This window comes from Amblyraja radiata, chromosome 1 (assembly GCF_010909765.2).
Source record: "Amblyraja radiata isolate CabotCenter1 chromosome 1, sAmbRad1.1.pri, whole genome shotgun sequence".
In the NCBI taxonomy this organism is placed as follows: Eukaryota; Metazoa; Chordata; class Chondrichthyes; order Rajiformes; family Rajidae; genus Amblyraja; species Amblyraja radiata.
In genome coordinates, this window is record NC_045956.1 from 32,397,552 (window position 1) to 32,416,673 (window position 19,122).

The 19,122-nt window shown below is 45.0% G+C and overlaps 1 protein-coding gene across 2 annotated transcripts in view; it reads right to left on the reverse strand.

Annotated features, from left to right (window-relative positions):
* The window catches only part of g3bp2 (G3BP stress granule assembly factor 2), a 41,083-nt gene that overhangs the window by 13,367 nt on the left and 8,594 nt on the right, over positions 1–19,122 (reverse strand). The window contains exons 3-9 of one of the 2 annotated variants that reach the window (XM_033020047.1): positions 9,928–10,009; positions 8,443–8,616; positions 7,376–7,463; positions 4,288–4,390; positions 3,117–3,297; positions 2,641–2,742; positions 2,125–2,227 (exon numbers count right to left, since the gene is read on the reverse strand). In XM_033020047.1, coding sequence (XP_032875938.1) covers positions 2,125–2,227; positions 2,641–2,742; positions 3,117–3,297; positions 4,288–4,390; positions 7,376–7,463; positions 8,443–8,616; positions 9,928–10,009 — 833 coding nt within the window. The remainder of the gene's footprint in view (positions 1–2,124; positions 2,228–2,640; positions 2,743–3,116; positions 3,298–4,287; positions 4,391–7,375; positions 7,464–8,442; positions 8,617–9,927; positions 10,010–19,122) is intronic. The other variant, XM_033020055.1, reaches the window with a different exon arrangement.

Genomic DNA, 19,122 nt, shown 5'->3' on the forward strand with positions numbered 1-19,122 from the left:
TCTTGCACTTCACGACTCCTGCGCACTTTCTTTACTTTCCTTACTTCTATCTTTTTCTTAAAGCTCAAAAAAATGAAGCGGTACAAAAAATGTATTAAGATATATGTGTTGTGTATTATTGTAATTTACCGTACTTCTAACAAAAATAATAAAATTAAAAAAACAATAATTTTCAAACACAAGGATTTAATAGGAATCGGAGGGCTAAGTTTTTCCACACAAAGGATGGTGAGTGTATGGAACAAGATGCCAGAGGAGGTAGTTGAAGCAGGGATCATCCCAACATTTAAGAAGCAGTTAGACAGTTACATGGATAGGACAGGTTTAGAGGGATGTGGACCAAACGCATGCAGGTGTGACTAGTACAGTTGGGACATGTTGGCCGTTGTGTGCAAATTGGACCGAAGGGCCCATTTCCACACTGTATCACTTTATGACTATGACAAAATAAGGGGACATGACAATGCAGAACTCAAAATGTTTGAACAAATTTGAAAGGAGGATCTCAAATGAAAGGACCCTTTTACCAGGGTGAAAATATCAAAAACTAGAGGCCATGGCTTGATGATGGGGTGGGGGGGGGTGGGGGGGGGGCACAGTTAAAAGGAGATGTGCCGGACTTTTATTTTTAAAACAGAGTGGTGGGTGCCTGCAACATGCTGCTAGGGGTGGTGGTGGAGGCAGATACAATAGTGGTGTTTAAGCCAATTAGAGTTATTAGAGTCATACAACATAGAAACAGTCCCTTCATTCCAACTTGCCCACACCTGCAAACATGTCTCAGGTACACTAATCCCATCTGCCTGCGTTTTGTCCATATCCCTCCAAATCTGTCCTATCCATGTACCTGTCTAACTCTTTCTTAAACGTTGGTATAGTCCCTGCCTCAACTACCTCCTCTGGCAGTTTGTTCCATTCACCCACCACCCTTTGTGTAAAAAAGTTACCCCTCAGATTCCTATTAAATCTTTTCCCCAATTAACCTACAAACCTGTACATCTTTGCAGTGTGGGAGAAAAGCAGACTACCCAGAGAAAACCCACACGGTCACAGGGAGAACGTACAAACTGCTTACAGACAGCACCCATAGTCAGGATGTGACCCGGGTCTCTGGTGCTGCGTGGCCGCAACTCTACCACTGTGTTGCCCTATGGTCTGGCACCATCCGAGCAAAATTATCAAGCTACAAAAATCAGAGGCACTTAATCTCAAGGATCGACGCGGCCTTTCCCAGAGACACGCCCGGGGCTTCAGCAGCGGGCGCAGCGTGGACTCTCGGCGTGGAGCGGGTGAACCCTCGCTGGGGCTCGCTGGAGGAGAGCGCTCCGTTTCGCTGGCCCGGGGCAGCCGGCAGCCTGAAGCCGCGGTCTGCAGAGCTCCAGCTGGTGCGGCGTCTACTTCCCCCTCGTGGGGGACCCGGGGGAAGAAGAAGCCATCACTGCCGGCCCGTGGCCAACTTCTACCGCGGGGCCGGCATGGACTTACCATCACCCCTGGAGGGGAGCATCGACCGCCGGCCCTGCCGTCTACGGTGCTTCTGGCTGCGGCGGGGACTTTAAATCTCGACCGCCGGCCTGCGGCCTACAACAATCTAAAGCCGCCGTCTCCGGTGAGGAAGAGCCGATCCTGGACTGACTGGACTCTGGTCCTGTACACGGGGGGGAAATGGAGGAGGACTGGCCAAATTTTTGTGCCTTCCACCACAGTGATGAATGCTGTGGTGAATGTTTGTGTTACAGTTTTATTGTGTGTTCTTTATTATTGTACTGCTGCTGACAACCCAAATTTCCACCAACCCTGGTTGTGTGGCAATAAATCTATCTATAGGTTAAACTGAAATATAATCCATGGCCAAACCAACAAACTGGCACTGCTTTTGTGTTCCATGTGTACTGATCTCACAAGATCCTTTAGTTTAGTTTATAGCCACATGTACCAAGGTACAGTGAAAAGCTTTTTTCGTTGCGTGCTATCCAGTCAGTGCAAAGACTACACATGATTACAGAGTGTACAGATCCTGCCAGTTTACAGACAGAAGCTCTCGGTTCTGTTATCACCCCCGCTCTTCTCTTTCTGCACCCTCTCCACTTTGCTCGCTGCTCGATTTCATAAAGGAAGGCTTACCTGGTCTGGGCCCACGGGGGACAAAGCCGATCCGCTCGCGAGGACGCTGGTCTCTGGGCCGAGGGGGCTGAGACTGGGTCTCGCTTCTCCCTTCAGCTCTTGGCTGCAATTGTGTTTGAGAAATGGGGAAGGAGGGGGGAATGGAAAGAGAAGAAAAAGAAAATGAAGTTGCTACAATGGTTCAGCACTATAAACACACACAATTTCTCAGAGTACTCATCCCTCTCATATCTTAGTTCAGTGACCGAGAACATTTAACAGTTTCCACTCCCTGGCTGAAGAAGTCACCGCCCTGTTATTTTTATTTTTTATTTTTTATTTTTTTGCTGACTGACATTACTTCATCAAGTGTTTGTGCTACGAGCTAGTAATAACTAACACAAATATCCCTGCTCGTCATTTACTTTTAAAATAGTTACCTAACCCAAATTGATAAACAGACAAAATTTCTAAGCTTTTCTTTTGAAGAAAAGCAATAAATATATATATTAATAAGCAGGTCCATTCACAGATTACCTGTGAGGCTGGTACTTTAACAACATGGGCAGGAATTCCAGAGGAAGCAACTGTACCACTAGGAGGCAGATTTTTACTGGTCACTGAGGCCCAGGAGAAAGCCTGCAGAGAATGCAACACATACCTATTCTACTAACAAGTAATAAGCATTCCCTCAAATACAAAAAATCCTGAGCCTGCAATTAGGGCAAACTTTTAGTCATGCACCTTATTGGTGATAATTACGCTGGGAAATTGCATTTAACATTTCTACATAGACGCAATGTGGTCAAATTTAAATTACAACTTACCAGATTTCACCTTGAGTAACTATGATTGCATTAGTAAAAATGGACCAACCTGTACAAGTTGTGTATATGTTTTTTGGAGCCCTGTCTGCATTTTAACTACAAGTGCACTTCTATCTTTAAATCTGGCAACATAGGGAAAGCCTGCCGCTAAGGATAACCTATGTAAAGGAGACAACTTGTGCTAACCTTGGGCGGTTCTTGTGGCTGAGAAGTGGGTTCCACTGGAACTGGTGACGGAGCTTTCTCCTCCAACTCCTCCGCCGTCTTCTCCACCAGCTCCGGCTCAGGTTTTACCTCCTCGGCTTTCGATACGGCCTCGGGCTCTGACTCTGCAGCTGGTTCCTCCAGCGATTCCTCCACACCATTACTTTAGACCGAAGCAAATAAAAATAACCAACCCATCAAGATTAGCACATCTTTAGCAGACTCCTGTGCGCGTATGTCCCCACCTCAACATACAGCAATGACATATGCAGGTAGCAGAGGACAGAGCAGAGCACAAAAATACAAAAATACAGTGCCATCCATAATGTTTGGGACAAAGACCCTTTATTTATTTATTTGCCTCTGTACTCCACCATTTGAGATTTGTGTTAGAAAAAAAATCACATGTGGTTAAAGTGCACATTGTCAGATTTTAATAAAGGCCATTTTTATACATTTTGGTTTCACCATTTAAAAATTACAGCTGTGTATTCTCCCCGTCACCACGTGAGTTTCTCCCCGGGTTCCTCCCGCATTGCAAAGACATACTAATTTGTAGATTAATTGACTTTGGTAAAAATTGTAAATTGTCCCTAGTGTGTTCTGGTTCTGGTTGATTACTGCACAAACACCTCATGTGGTTATCTCACGCATGTCGGAGTGAGTAGAGTAACGATTACATTTTGGTGGGCCTTTTTTGACCAAGTTGAGGAGATCTAGTTGCTCAATCCCCTTTTTAGGACTAGTGTACGGGGATCACTGGTCGGCACGGACTCGGTAGGCCGAATGACCCGTTTCCACGCCGTATCTCTGAACTAATCTAAACTAAACAGCATGGAAATAGAAACAATTAGCAGTTTAAAAATGTAGGTGAGCACCCATAGTGCAGTGATCTTTCAGTGTAGTGACCCAGGGCTGGAAAGTGCAATTAATCTACCTGAACTTTAAGACTATCAATGAATAGTGGTGGAGTAGAGCATGAGTCACAGCAGATAGTCCCGCTACTCAAGGTGGAAATGTCCAACTCTCAAGCGCATAGCTATCAGGCAAGAGGGGGAAAGCTTATTTGAGACGTGCGCTTTCAAGCCATTTAATTGCTTTCCAATGCAATAATGATTGTTATGCCGTGACTTACAATGTTGAAGGTTTTTACCTGACAGCGTGAGACTCATAATAAGTATTGTTCGTGTTTTCCTGCACGGGTTCGGGAGATAGCTGTGGCTCTTCCGACTCTTCCTCAACTTCCTCTTCAGACTCTAAAAAAGCAGAGGGGAATTAAAGATATGAACCAATTTAAACGGACGTCAAGACTGATGTGAGATAAAGACTCACTATCGTGCTCAGAAGTGACATTCAGACGTCAAGCATTCATAAAACTAAATGACAACTAATTTTCAATAATTTGTTTCAGGATAAAGTGGTTGACACAAATAAATTTCTTCACTCGGGGTGATGTATTTTTAGAATCCTTAAGGGGAAGTACAACGGGATCTGGGGGTCCTCGTTCATCAGTCAATGAAAGTAAGCATGCAGCTACAGCAGGCAGTGAAGAAAGCGAATGGCATGTTGGCCTTCATAACAAGAGGAGTTGAGTATAGGAGCAAAGAGGTCCTTCTGCAGTTGTACAGGGCCCCAGTGAGACCACACCTGGAGTATTGTGTGCAGTTTTGGTCTCCAAATTTGAAGAGGGACATTCTTGCTATTGAGGAAGTGCAGCGCAAGTTCACATGGTTAATTCCCGGGATGATGGGACTGTCATATGCTGAGAGAATGGAGCGGCTGAGCTTGTGTACTCTGGAATTTAGAAGGATGAGAGGGAATCTTATTGAAACATATAAGATTATTAAGGGTTTGGACATGCTAGAGGCAGGAAACATGTTCCCGATGTTGGGGGAGTCCATAACCAGGGGCCACAGTTTAAGAATAAGGGGTAAGCCATTTAGAACGGAGATGAGAAAACACTTTTTCACACGGAGAGTTGTGAGTCTGCGGAATTCTCTGCCTCGGAGGGCAGTGGAGGCCGGTTTTCTGGATACTTTCGAGCTAGGGCTCTTAAAGATAGCGGAGTCAGGGGATATGGGGGGAAGGCAGGAACAGGGTACTGATTGTGGATAATCAGCCATGATCACATTGAATGTGCTGGATCGAAGGGCTGAATGGCCTACTCCTGCACGTATTGTCTATAACACCAGACAGCTGTGGGTGCCTGCTCCTGTTTTGGCTGGAAAGACTCCTCATTGTGGAACACTGCCCTTTTGACCAGCATTGATTATATTGTGCACTTGAGTTATCATAACAGTTCACCCTTACCAGGGCTTCCAATTGCTGCCACCAATTCCATCTCTCACTCTCTTTTCCTTCTCCCCCCACCTCCCCCCCATGAACCATCTGAAACCAAAAGAGACTATTCACCACCTCACCTGTTTGTCCCAGTGATGAACTCCACACATCCTAAGCCATCACTTCTCTATCACCCAGCCTCAGCTCGCCTGTTGCTAAAACCCTCATCGATGCCTTGTTAGCTCAACACTCCATTATTCTACTGTACCCAGCTCAACTTCAACCACACTCTGTAAATCTGAGGGCATGTACAGCCCTGCAGCTTTGATTAATGTACAGACCGCTGTTAACTTCTCACTCATGTGGTCACTGACCAATTAAATGAATCTTGATTTTAATATGCATATTCAGATTTTCAAATAGACTTGCTTTCTGACTCTTTAACTTCCACCATGATACCTTTGTGCCTGCAAATTTGGGATCCGTCTCTTTTCCAAATCTATTTTTGTCCCATCACTGACAGCTTCAAGTTCCTTAACTATTCTGGAATTCCCTAAAAATATCTCTCGTCTTTAAGACAGGGAGTAGCCTGCGCTCAGACTTTTCAATAGGCGCATGGAGATGAAGGGGTTATGGATAATGTGCAAGCAGGTAAGAGTTGGCCTTGTGTAGGAGTCTGAGGAAGAGCGCCGACCCAAGATGTCACCTATCCTTTTTCACCAGAGATGATGCCTGACCCGCTGAGTTACTCTAGCACATTGTGTCCATCTTTGGTCTTGGCATCATGTTCGGCACTGAAATTGTGGGCCGAAGGGCCTGCTCCTATGCTGCACTGCGTCGCTTGTAGCTTGGGATCAAACCTTGTTGAATACACTCCCATAAACTATTGTGGTATATATTAAAAATGATTTGAGGTATTAACTATGCTGCTGACAAAGTAGTCAGGCACAACAGAGGTGGCCGGATGTCTTTGAGGAGCCAGGAGAGGGATTGGAGAGACAAAGGAGACTAACAGATTGGAAGGAAGATAAAGACAGAATAACCAAGGGGGAGGGGCCAGGTCCAAGGATGGAAGCAAGCTCAAGGTGAGGCAAATGCATGATAATGTATGGGAGGTGCATGGTCAAAGGCAGGGAGTGGGCCTGGGATGGAGGGATGAGAGGCATCCGGCCACAGCAGTGACACAAGCTGTTGCTGCCAGGTCGAGTACACCACAACCTCAGTGAATTCAGGTGGATTAAGGATTGATCAGGGGAATGTTGCAAAGTACTGATTAGTTTAGTTTAGAGATACAACATGGGAACAGGTGCTTCAGCTTACCGAAAGCCTTCTTGACCACACTATCTACCTATAATACTGCTTCAAGGAACAATGTACCTGCACTCGTAGACCCTTCTGTTTTACAACACTCCCCTGGGCCGGGCCATGCCATTTACTGTGAAGGTCCTGCCCTGGTTTGACGCAACACTTGCATTTATCTGCATTAAATTCCATTCACCATTCCTCACCCACACTTGCCCAACTGATCATGGCCCTGTTGTAATTTTATAGATATGCAGCAAATGGAAGGAAATTGATTGTATGCAGGCAGACGAGAGTTGGTCTTGGCATCATGTTCTGCACAAACATTGTGGGCTAAAGGGCCTGGTCCTGTGCTGTCCTGTGTTCCAGACACACAGCTCTCCCGCAGTTCCTGAAAAGACAGCAACCGGAAGCTGGAATGCTGAAGCCCCCGAAAAGGCAACTAGGCCTGGACATTACTACTTTGTTAAGGTGGATGGTGTCGGCTCGTGACACATAAACAGACCAAATAATTGACCCAACTCCAGGTTCCAAATAACAAGCAGTTCCTATTTGCAACTGGCATCCCAATGTGAAAATCAATTAGGATTTTTTAATGTCAAACTGAAAATATTTCAGCCTGCAGCACGTTGATTGTGTATATACTTGCAACCTCTTACCTTCTTCCAGTTCAGCGTCAGAATCAAACACTTCATCCTGATAGCGGAATATATCATTGTGGACATAGAATTTGTTTGGAACAGAACCCTGCGTATTTGAAAAGAACAAAAGTTAGCCTCCGTCAACAACTTTAGCAGCTCTGCTGAAGTTGGGCAGCAATAATACAGTCCACTGCACACAGACAACCCACTCTCCATCCACCCTGTGCCAACGCAACTTGACAAACCTGTTCCAATGTAACCACCAACACAGCAATGAAAAATATTAACACTAGATTAATCCCATTTTCAAAACTAAAAAACAACTCTGGAGTCACTGAGTGCTGTTCATGAAAGGCTGACCATCGATTGTAGTGGAGTAAGTGCTGCAACAATCTGGTATTAGTTTATTGGAGTCATAGTCCTAAAGAGCGGGGAAATGGACCCTTAGGCCCAAATTGCCCACGCCGACCAACATGTCCCAGCTGCACTAGCCCCACCTGCTTGCTTTTGGCCCGTATCTCCCCAAACCTTCCCTATTCCAAGTACCTGCCTAAATGTTTCTTAACGCCCGAACCTCCAGACTCAGGAACAGTTTTATCCCAAGAGCTATAGCGGCTCTGAACCGGCCCTAATGAGTGCCCCCCCACCCACCCCCTTTGGACAGTCTCCCTCAGATGGTCATGTCAATCAATTCAGCTTGCTTATTTATGTATTGTATTTATTTACCTTTCTTGTACATCAGTGGAGCTGCACACTAAATCTCGTTGCACTGACATGCAATGACAATAATATATTATTATTATTATTATTAAACCTTGCAATAGTCCCTGCCTCAACTACCTCCTCTGGCAGCTCGTTCCATGCACCTACCACCTTTTGTGTAAAAGAGTTACCCCCTCAGGTCCCCTCCCCCCCCTCACCTAATTTATTGTTCTCATGAAGTTGTACACCTCCATAAGATAAGATTGTTGTCACATATACCGAGATACAGTGAAACACTTTGCGTGTAATCCGATTCTTGACTCTATTGCCACGTAAAACACTGTCAGAAAGCAAGTGATTATTTTTCTCCAAAGTTAGCATACCTCTGGTGCCAGGACAAACGTCTGCATGAACTTCCTCATTGGCTGTCCATTGTTTGACAGCTCGCCCATCACCTGTACAACCACTCCATCACTGAGGGTGGCGTGTGCATCCACATGGCGAATCTTGGTGTGGCAATCACTGAACTGAAGGGACATCACCTTCTTGTGGATCTCCTGCGACAACAACAGTCCAGAGTGTTTTATAGTCATATATATGCCCCAAAACAGAACAAAGAAATTCTTATCTAGAAATAAAGAACTGCAGATTAATACACAAAAGGACACAGGCGTCGGGATCCATTTATTTTTACATGATCACGGAAGAGGGAAAGAAAATTGACCATGTCCAACAGAGGCGCCGCTCAATTGGCAGCCCCGCCAACAGTCAGTCTGTTTTTTCGTATTTTAAAAAAAAAATTTAGTGTGTTTTAAAAGTTTGTGTGGATGTTCTCCAGTTTATTTTATGTGGGGGGAGCGGAATGGGGGCGGGGGAAACTTTTTTTTGTTTCTTACCTTGCTGAAGATGCGATTGGTTTCCAGGTCGTATCTCCGGTCGCTCTGCGACCTAACATCGATGAAGCTGGAGGCCTCCTCAGACTGACTGAGCCCCACTGAGCGGCTGGGACTTGATATCAGAGCCGATCCCTTGCCTGGCATCGCTCCACCCGCGGCCGGCGGACTTTACCACCGAGAGCTGGTAAAGTCCCCCCTCCCCCCCCCCGATGCAGGAGCTAATCGCCCCGATGCGGAGGGCACAAACGCCGCCGGCCACGGGAGTCAAGATTGTCCCGTCAACGGAGGGCTCGAGGCCCCCGACCGCGGGAGCACAGAAGGGAACAGATTGAAGTTGTTTTCGCCTTCCATCACAGTGAGGAATGTGGAGGAGTCACTGTGGTGGATGTTTATGTTAAAATTTATTTTGTGTGTTCCATTGCTTTTTATTTGTATGACTGTATGACAAATGAAATTGATCGTATGTTGCAAAACATACTTGGCTAATAAAGTATTATTGTGATTGAGATTGTGTTTAATTGCGATTGTGTTACATCAGCTATAAGGACATCAGAAACAAAGATTGTATTCATACTGACACACACAGTGGTGAATTATGTTCCATTTCCTAGTGTTTACAAACGCATATCTTCAATATGGGAAACAAAACCGATTCATACTACAATGATACTGAATGAAATGATACTAAACTATAATGACACACAATGTCTGAAGAAGGGTCGCGACCCAAAACATCACCTGTCTATTTTCTCCCAAAGATGCTGCTTGACCCGCTAAGTTACTCCAGCACTTTGTGTCTACCTTCGGCATAAACCACCATCTGCAGTTCATTTTCATTAATCATACCACAATGAATTTAAAAGCAAATCTGTTCAGTGCACCAGTGTTTTACATTAACAAATTACAAACTATTCCATTGCTGCATGACATTTTAATAATAATCAGTCAAAAAATAAAATCACAAATACTTACAGCCTGCCCATACACTGCTTCTGTGGGCTTCCCACTTCCATCCAAACCACCATGAACATAAGAGGAAGTCCTACCATAAAACCTGTGGGCAGAATTATTGCAAATGAGACAAACAAATTGGTAATCTTTCAATTAAAACACAGCACATTTACAGTGCCCTCCATGTTTGGGACAAGGCCCATATTTTATTTATTTGCCTCTGTACTCCCCAATTTGAGATTTGTAATAGAAAAAAAATCACATGTGATTAAAGTGCACATTGTCAGATTTTAATAAAAGCCATTTTTATACATTTTGGTTTCACCATGTAGAAATTACAGCAGTGTTTATGCACAGTCCCCCCATTTCAGGGCACCATAATGTTTGGGACACGGCAATGTCATGTAAATGAAAGCAGTCATTTTTAGAGAATTCTTCTGTCGTCAGCTGTGGAGGTTTTCCTTGGCCTGCCAGTCACTTTGTGATTAGTAAGCTCACCAGGGCTCTCTTTCTTCTTAATGATGTTTCAAACAGTTGATCTTGGTACAGTTGGTCTCTAACAGTTTTATTCTTGGTTCGGTCTCATAATGGCTTCTTTGACTTTCATTGGCACAACTTTGGTCCTCATGTTGATAAACAGCAATAAAAGTTTCCAAAGGTGATGGAAAGACTGGAGGAAAGACTAGGTGCTGAGAGCTCTCTTATACCTGCATTAAGGAGACACACTGGAGCAATTACAAAGACCCGTGAAGCCATGTGTCCCAAACATTATGGTGCCCTGAAATGGGGGGGACTATGTATAAACAGAGCTGTAACCACATGTCCATTGATGGAGACACAAGAAGCTGTAAATGTTGGAATCTTGAGTGAAAAAGAAACAAGTGCTGGAAGAACTCAGCAGGTCAGGCAGCATCTGTGAAGGAAATGGAGAGGTGACAATTCAGGTCGGAACCCTCCATCAATCTGAAAATGGGTCCAATCCCAAAACATTGTCTCCATTCGCAGATGCTGCCCGAGTTCCTCCAGAACTCTGCATTTTGCTCACATATCCACTGATTTCTTTAATACTCTAATTCCCCTTTCTTTCCTCTAACACTGGGGTGACGCAGAGGCCGGGGCAGTTGCTGCCGCACATAACCAGAGACAGGTTCCATCCTGACATCGGGTGCTGTTTGTGTAAAGGTCGCATGGTTTCTTGCAACTTCATGGGTTTCCTCCCACATCCCAAAGATGTGGGTGTTTGTAGGTTAATCAGCCTCTGTAAATTGCCTCCTGTGTCAGAGAGTCAAGAGTGTTTTATTGTCATATGTCCCGGATAGAACAATGACAATGTTACTTGCTGCAGCACAAGACAATATTTAAACAAAGCATGATATGATAAAGGAGAGAGAAATGAAAAACGACACACGCTGGTGTGGGTCTCTGATGATGCTGGGTGCGACTCCAATAAATCCCTTCGATGGTGGAGAGGTCAGAGCCGGTGATGGACTGGGCAGCGGTCACAACATTTTGCAGTCTTTTCCGCTCCCGGACGTTCAAGTAGCCGAACCAGGCAATGAGAAAGTGGGATAATACTGAACTAGTATGAACAGGTGATCGATGGTCGGCATGGACTCAGCGGGCAAAGGATCCGTTACCCTGCAGTATCTCTAAACTAGACACAATCGTGGACAATCTTATTTATGGATGGGTGCAAGATGGTACACACATTCTAAAACTGGCAAGCAGGAATAAGGCAGTCACACACTTTAGCTGGAGAGAAAGCAAACGGAGTAGGAAGGAATTGCTCAGTAAAAACTCCTCTTAAACATACATGGAGTAAGCAGAAGATAAATAAAAAACATGGCATTTGTCTTCAGGCATTAACACAAAGCAACTGAACAAACAGTACTGGAAGTCAGTTCCGAGCAGTACATCATTGTTCATTTGGCCGGGACGCTTTTGGAGAACAACAGGCCGGCGAGAGCAATGGGGGGGACCCGGTGTGGGGGGCCGCCGAGAACAAAGGGGACAGGCAATAGATAGGAATGCTCAGTACTTTTATAACTTTGTTGGTGCCAACACGTGACAACACTTGTGTACTGCCTAGATTGTATGCAAAGCAAAGCATTTCATTGTGACAATAAAGTATAATTGATTCAACAGGTCACAAACATCTGTTAGTATTTGAACAATTTCTCAGGGAGAGCTACAATTGTGACTGATCATTGTTGGGGTATTTACATAAATTTGAAATTACATCTGTGGGGGGGGGGGGGTCTTGTGCTTGCGTCTTGCTGAAAGTACATTCTTTCCAAAGGGATAACTCCATTGATTGCACTAAACTTGCATCTTCTATTGTCAGCATTGTAGAGTTGACCCAGAGACACAGGCTCGATCCTGACTATGGGTGCTGTCTGTACAGAGTCTGCACGTTCTCCCTGTGACCGTGCGCGTTTTCTCCGGGTGCTCCAGTTTCCTCCCACACTCCAAAGACATACAGGTTTGTAGGTTAATTGGCTTTGGTAAAATTGTTAACTTGCCCCTAGTGTAAGTGGTGATAGCTAGTCGGCACGGTCCCAGAGGGATGAAGGGCCCGTTTCCGCTCTCTCTCTCTCTAAAGTCTGAAGCAGTGCAGAATATTTGAACCCACATACAAAACTAAAGATTGACATTATAAACTTGTACCTTCTCGATCATGGATTGTAATATGTACAATAAATTCCAAATAACAAGGTAGCAAATACTGACCAGGTACTGGGAACAGAATTTATGTGGGCCAACAAGAGATAAAGCGGAGATATCTTGGCAAATATTAACTAATATTCATAAACCAAACAAAGAAATGTAAAAAATATTGAGAGAACGCATCAAAAATCTTGCTCATGCTACAAATCAACCGCTTTCTTTGACATTGGTCAAGCAAAGTTTAGTTTAGAAATGCAGCATGGAAACAGGCCCTTCGGCCCACAAGTCCATGCTGATGATGGACACAAAATACTGGAGTAACTCAGCGGGACGGGCAGCATCGCTGGAGAGATTCAGAAGGGTCTCAACCAGAAACGTCATCCGTTCATTCTGTCCAGAGATGCAGCCTGTCCCGCTGAGTTACTCCAGCATTTTGTGTCTATCTTCAGGGTAAACCAGCATCTGCAGTTCCTTCCTACACATGAGTCCATGCCGATATTTGATCACCCGTTCACACTAGTTTTGTGTTATTCCATTTTCTCACCCAGTCCTTAGACACTAGCAGCAATTTACAGAGGCCATCTTTGGGGTGTAGGACAAAAGCGGAGCACCTGAAGGAAACCCACGAGATCACAGGAAGGACAAGCAAACTCAAGACAGACAGCAGCCAAAGACAGGATCAAACCCAGGACTCTGGTGCTGTGATGCAGCTGCTCTACCAGTTGCGTCTGTGCTACCGTAAACGATTTTAAGGACAGCACATCCTAGTTTTTTAATCTGAACGTCACTGCTGAAAGGGACAGAATGCAGTGCAATGTTGTTACAAATCATGTTTTAACACAGAGACACTCATGTTAACCTCAATGAAAGACTTAGATAAATGCAACTGTGGGGAATAACCAGAAAAAAAGTTTATACTCAACAATATTACTAGCCGAGACTAACTTAATTCTGTTTCACTTCTAAAGTCACAGATATACATCGTCAGGAGCTCGCCTTTGGTCACAGGTTGGTGACCTGTTTTTTTTTTCCCGGAGCTACCGCAACAACACCTTCGTCCGCTGGACTGGAGAGTGGCAGCTTCAACCACCCCGGGCCACCAAGTTTGAACCGGCTCGTTCGTGGAGCTCGGATTCAGCCGCGGGACTGACTTACTTCCCATTACCCGGCGGGGTCACAACATCGGAAGCCTGGATCGCCTCAGTGCAGAGGGAGAACAAGGAGGGAAGAGACAAAGACTAAGACTTTTGCCTTCCATCCCATTGAGGAGGTGCCTGGTGAACTCACTGTGGTGGATGTTAAATTTGTGTTTGTGTGTTTTTGTTATTTTATTATATGTATGACTGCAAGGCACGAAATTTCGTTCTTGAATGACAATAAAGGATACTTTACTTTACTTATTACAATACAATAGTAATGTTTCATTACAGCAGCAGCACTACCCTCTGGTCAACTTTCTAAACATTCCTTCAGTGCCGAAAATAATTCCTACACTAGGAAAACTGCAAAAAGCAGTAGCGCAAATTCCAAATTAGGGTGGCAGTGGCACAGCGGTAGAGTTGCTGACACACAGCGCCAGAGACCTAGATTCGATCCCGACTTCGGGTGCTATCTGTAGGGAGTTTGCACGTTCTCCCTGTGACCGCGTGGGTTCTCTCTGTGTGCTCCGGTTCCCTACAAAGACTAGCGGGTTTGTATGTTAATTGGCTTCTGTAAATTGTCCCTAGCGTGTAGGATAGATGATGGTCAGTCGACCAGGACTTGGCAGGTCGAAGGGCCTGCTTCCATGCGGCATTTCTAAACTAAACCGAACCAAGATCGGAATCATCGGGAAGATTGGATTCCAACTTACAGAGCTGTCCTCTCCTCAGGCACCTTATTGCACGACATCAATAGATTACGTCACTGAATTGTACACCATGCCAGGTTGGATCTATCCAGATAACAATCCTGTTACCCACCCCTCTTCCATCTCAGTCCCTGGCAACAAAAGTGTTTTTGCATTTCAATTATGCTTAGTCAGGAAAAGCCTGATTCAGTCACAATAAATTTTTCAGTTGACTTGCGCCAAGGAACTACACATTATTTCAGTCCCAAAACAAATCCTCGCGGATGAAGAGAATAATGGACTCTCATGAACTGCATATCTGTGCTCTCATTTACACTCAGAGACTTTCAGAGTTTCTGCAAGTTAAATGTATCCATATTCCAGATGTTGGACAGACAGAGGTTCCACATCAACACCACGTCCACAGTGGACATAGAAAAGGAGAGTAAACAGAAAGGCCACGGTTGTGAGCAGTCAGGGTCTGATCAACAAAGGCACCTGTTATACTTCAGAAAGAGTCTAGCTTGTAATTTGGCCATCCAATGCAAGCCAAAGTCCTGGAAACTCCTATTGCTCAAATCAACATTGTCTACAGTGTAATGGCACTGTAGACAACATTGTCTAAAGTGTGATGGCAGTATAATATCTAACTCTGGCAAACTGGAGAGATTTAATTAATTGTTGCTTCACTAGCTCAGGCTTGATACACGAAACATTACGCATTGTAGCAATGATGCTGACTTTGACATTCAATGTTCTCAAACAATTGAAATTATTCAAACTCTGCCCACACACCATGTCTTTCAAGAAAATACTGCCACATGGGCAGCCGCTCAAACAGCCATTGAAACATTAATAGAATCATAGGACAATCAAGTTAAAATAGCAAGACAGACCAGCATGAAATATAAGTTTCAGATATCTATTGCAGAATGTATTTAAGAAAATTTAAAGGGGAGGCACGGTGGTGCAGCGATAGAGTTGCTGCCTCACAGCGCCAGAGACCCGGTTCAATCCTGACTACGGGTGCTGCTTGTATGTTCTCTCTATAAGCGCATGGGTTTTCTCTGGGTGCCCACTCTGCCTCCTGTGTTCCAAGGAATAATTAATTGGCCATTTAATCTCAAAAAGGATATTTACATAAATGTTGGGATTCATATGCAGTATGTTACTCAGCCTAAATTTACACTAGGCCAGCAAGGATCGAAGCAGCTTCTAAAATAACTTTCAGAAAGTGGTGAAAAAAACAACAAAATATGTATGATTTCAGAGAAAGAGTAATGGAGTGATTTTTAAACACCTAGCATGAGCACGAAAGTCCAAATCGCCAGTGGCTGCGCTGGGATTTTCTATGATTCTATTGGGACAGACACATTTGATGATAGCAAACAATAAGCTCTGTATCATACATGAAGGGCACCAGCTTTTGTTGGGTCTTTGCCCTTTTAGAAACATAGAAACATACAAAATAGGTGCAGAAAGAGGCCATTCAGCCCTTCGAGCCAGCACCACCATTCATTGTGATCATGGCTGATCATCCCCTATCAATAACCCGTGACTGCCTTCTCCCCATATCCCTTGACTCCACTAGCCCCTAGATCTAACTCTCTCTTAAATCCATCCAGTGGCCTCCACTACCCTCTGTGGCAGGGAATTCCATAAATTCACAACTCTCTGAGTGAAAACGTTTTTTCTCACCTCAGTCTTAAATGACCTCCCCTTTATTCTAAGACTGTGGCCCCTGGTTCTGGACTCACCCAACATTGGGAACATTTTTCCTACATCTAGCTTGTCCAGTCCTTTTATAATTGTATATGTTTCTATAAGACCCCCCTCATCCTTCTAAACTCCAGTGAATTTTCAATCTTTCCTCATATGACAGTCCCGCCATCCCAGGGATCAATCTCGTGAACCTACGCTGCATTGCCTCAATTACAAGGATGTCCTTCCTCAAATTAGGAGACATAAACTGTACACAATACTCCAGATGTGGTCTCACCAGAGCCCTATACAACTGCAGAAGAACCTCTTTACTCCTATACTGAAATCCTCTTGTTATGAAGGCCGACATTCCATTAGCTTTCTCACTGCCTGCTGCACCTGCAAGCCAACTTTCAGTGACTGGTGTACAAGGACACCCAGGTCTCGCTGCACCTCCCCCTTACCTAACCTAACCCCATTGAGATAATAATTTCTAATGTTTAGCTTTTGAGTAATGTGCTCATATGCAACAGCACACTATTTATGCTTACACTGCTGAGCATATTTAGAAAGTCAGAAAATTAACAATGCGAGCCATTACTCGGCCCATCGTGTCTCCATCAGTTGGGAAAAGGCAACCCTGCTCCCAGCTCCGCTGCACACATCATTTCAAGTACACAAAAACCAGTTGCATTTCTGCCCAACCACCCTTTCAGACCGCAAGTTCCAGATTCCTAACAACCATTTAAATGAGAAACATGCAACGTAGAACAGTGCAGTACAGGCCATTCAGCCCACAATGTCTGTGCCATGTTGCCAAGATGAACTAATGAACTTTATTTCTAGGTCCCTACCTGGTCGGTGTGGCAGCCTTTTCTCCGGGCTGCCCGTCGACCCGTCCTCGTGGCCAAAGATCTTATAAGATCTTTGCTCGTGGCCTACCAGCGGGCTTGGAGTGCCGTTTCCTGGCGGGGACCGCCCAGCACCTCGGCCTCGGCACAGCGTTGGAGCGTTGGAGCGCTGGAGCGGGCGATGCCTTGCCTGGGTCGCCGTGCTGGAGCTCTGGCGAGCTGGACCGCCGAGAGCAACATCTCCGGGCTGCGGAGCGGAGAGGCGGCGGTGCGGAGAGGCGGCGCCGACTTTTTCATCGGGAGCCTGGGAGCTCCAAACCGGCGCGGCCTTGTCGGCTTCGGCAGCCGCGGGCTCCAACCAGGAAGCGGCCGTTCCAGGTGGCCCATCCGCCGAAAGGACTCTCCCGACGCCGGGGCAAGACCACCCGGTGAGAACGGCCAGGGACATCGGGCCTCCGTAGAGGCAATTGCGGTGGCCTCAATAGGCCTGACTTTGGGGTGAACATGGGATGGGGACTGGACATTGTGCCTTCCTCCACAGTGCTATCCACGGTGGGGGGATGATTTTTTTGTCTAATTGTAGTCCTGTAGGTCTGTGTCCAAGATGGCTGCCGTGAAGAGAGAGTGGACGCTGGCGCGCTTTGGCTGCCGCTGCTCTCTCTTCACACTGTGTTTTTGATTTTCTGTTTTTGGATTGAATTCTGTTTTTAATGTGTCTCTGTGATGTCTTTATTACTTGTTATATTCCGATTATATGTTTTTATTCCGATTACTATGTAAGGTGTCCTTGAGATGTCTGAAAGGCGCCCATTAAATAAAATTTATTATTATTATTATTAATCTTCTCGGCCTGCACACATCCATTTCCCTCCATTTCCTGCATATCTACATGCCTGTCTAAAAGCCTCAGACATCACTATCATATCCGCCTTGACCACCAACCCTGGCAACGTATTACAAGCACCCACCATTGTGTAACAAAAAAACCTTGCCCTGACATCACCATTAAACTTACCCCCTCTGATCTTAAAGCTCTGACCACTCCTCTTTGACATTTCCACCCTGGGAAACAGGCTCTTGCAATCTAAACTATCTATATCTCCCATAATTTTATACATGCTGTCACTTCATCTCAGTCCCTTAATCCTATGCATCTCAAATAAGTTTCTCCTCGGCCTTTTCTGGTCCAGACCTGGCCACAACCTTGTAAATCACTTATGTGCCTCCTTACATGATAGTCAGGCATTTCCTATGAAATGGCATCCAGAAGTGCCCACTGTATACAAACCATGGGCCGTTCAGGATAACGAGGGATAAAATTGGTCCATTAGAGAGTCAGAGTGGCCAACTATCTGCAGAGCCAAAAGAGATGGGGGAGATATTGAACAGTTTCTTTTCTTCGGTATTCACCAAGGAGAAGGATATTGAATTATGTGAGGTAAGGGAAACAAGTAGAGTAGCTATGGAAACTATGAGGATCAAAGAAGAGGAAGTACTGACACCTTTGAGAAATATAAAAGTGGATAAGTCTCCAGGTCCGGACAGGATATTCCCTAGGACATTGAGGGAAGTTAGTGTAGAAATAGCAGGGGCTATGGCAGAAATATTTCAAATGTCATTAGAAACGGGAATAGTGCCGGAGGATTGGCGTACTGCGCATGTTGTTCCATTGTTTAAAAAGGGGTCTAAGAGTAAACCTAGCAATTATAGACCTATTAGTTTGACGTCAGTGGTGGGCAAATTAATGGAAAGAATACTTAGAGATAATATATATAAGCATCTGGATAAACAGGGTCTGATTAGGAACAGTCAACATGGATTTGTGCCTGGAAGGTCATGTTTAACTAATCTTCTTGAATTTTTTGAAGATGTTACTCGGGAAATTGATGAGGGTAAAGCAGTGGATGTTGTGTATATGGACTTCAGTAAGGCCTTTGACAAGGTTCCTCATGGAAGGTTGGTTAAGAAGGTTCAATGGTTGGGTATTAATGGTGGAGTAGCAAGATGGATTCAACAGTGGCTGAATCGGAGATGCCAGAGAGTAATGGTGGATGGTTGTTTGTCAGGTTGGAGGCCAGTGACGAGTGGGGTGCCACAGGGATCTGTGTTGGGTCCACTGTTGTTTGTCATGTACATCAATGATCTGGACGATGGTGTGGTAAATTGGAT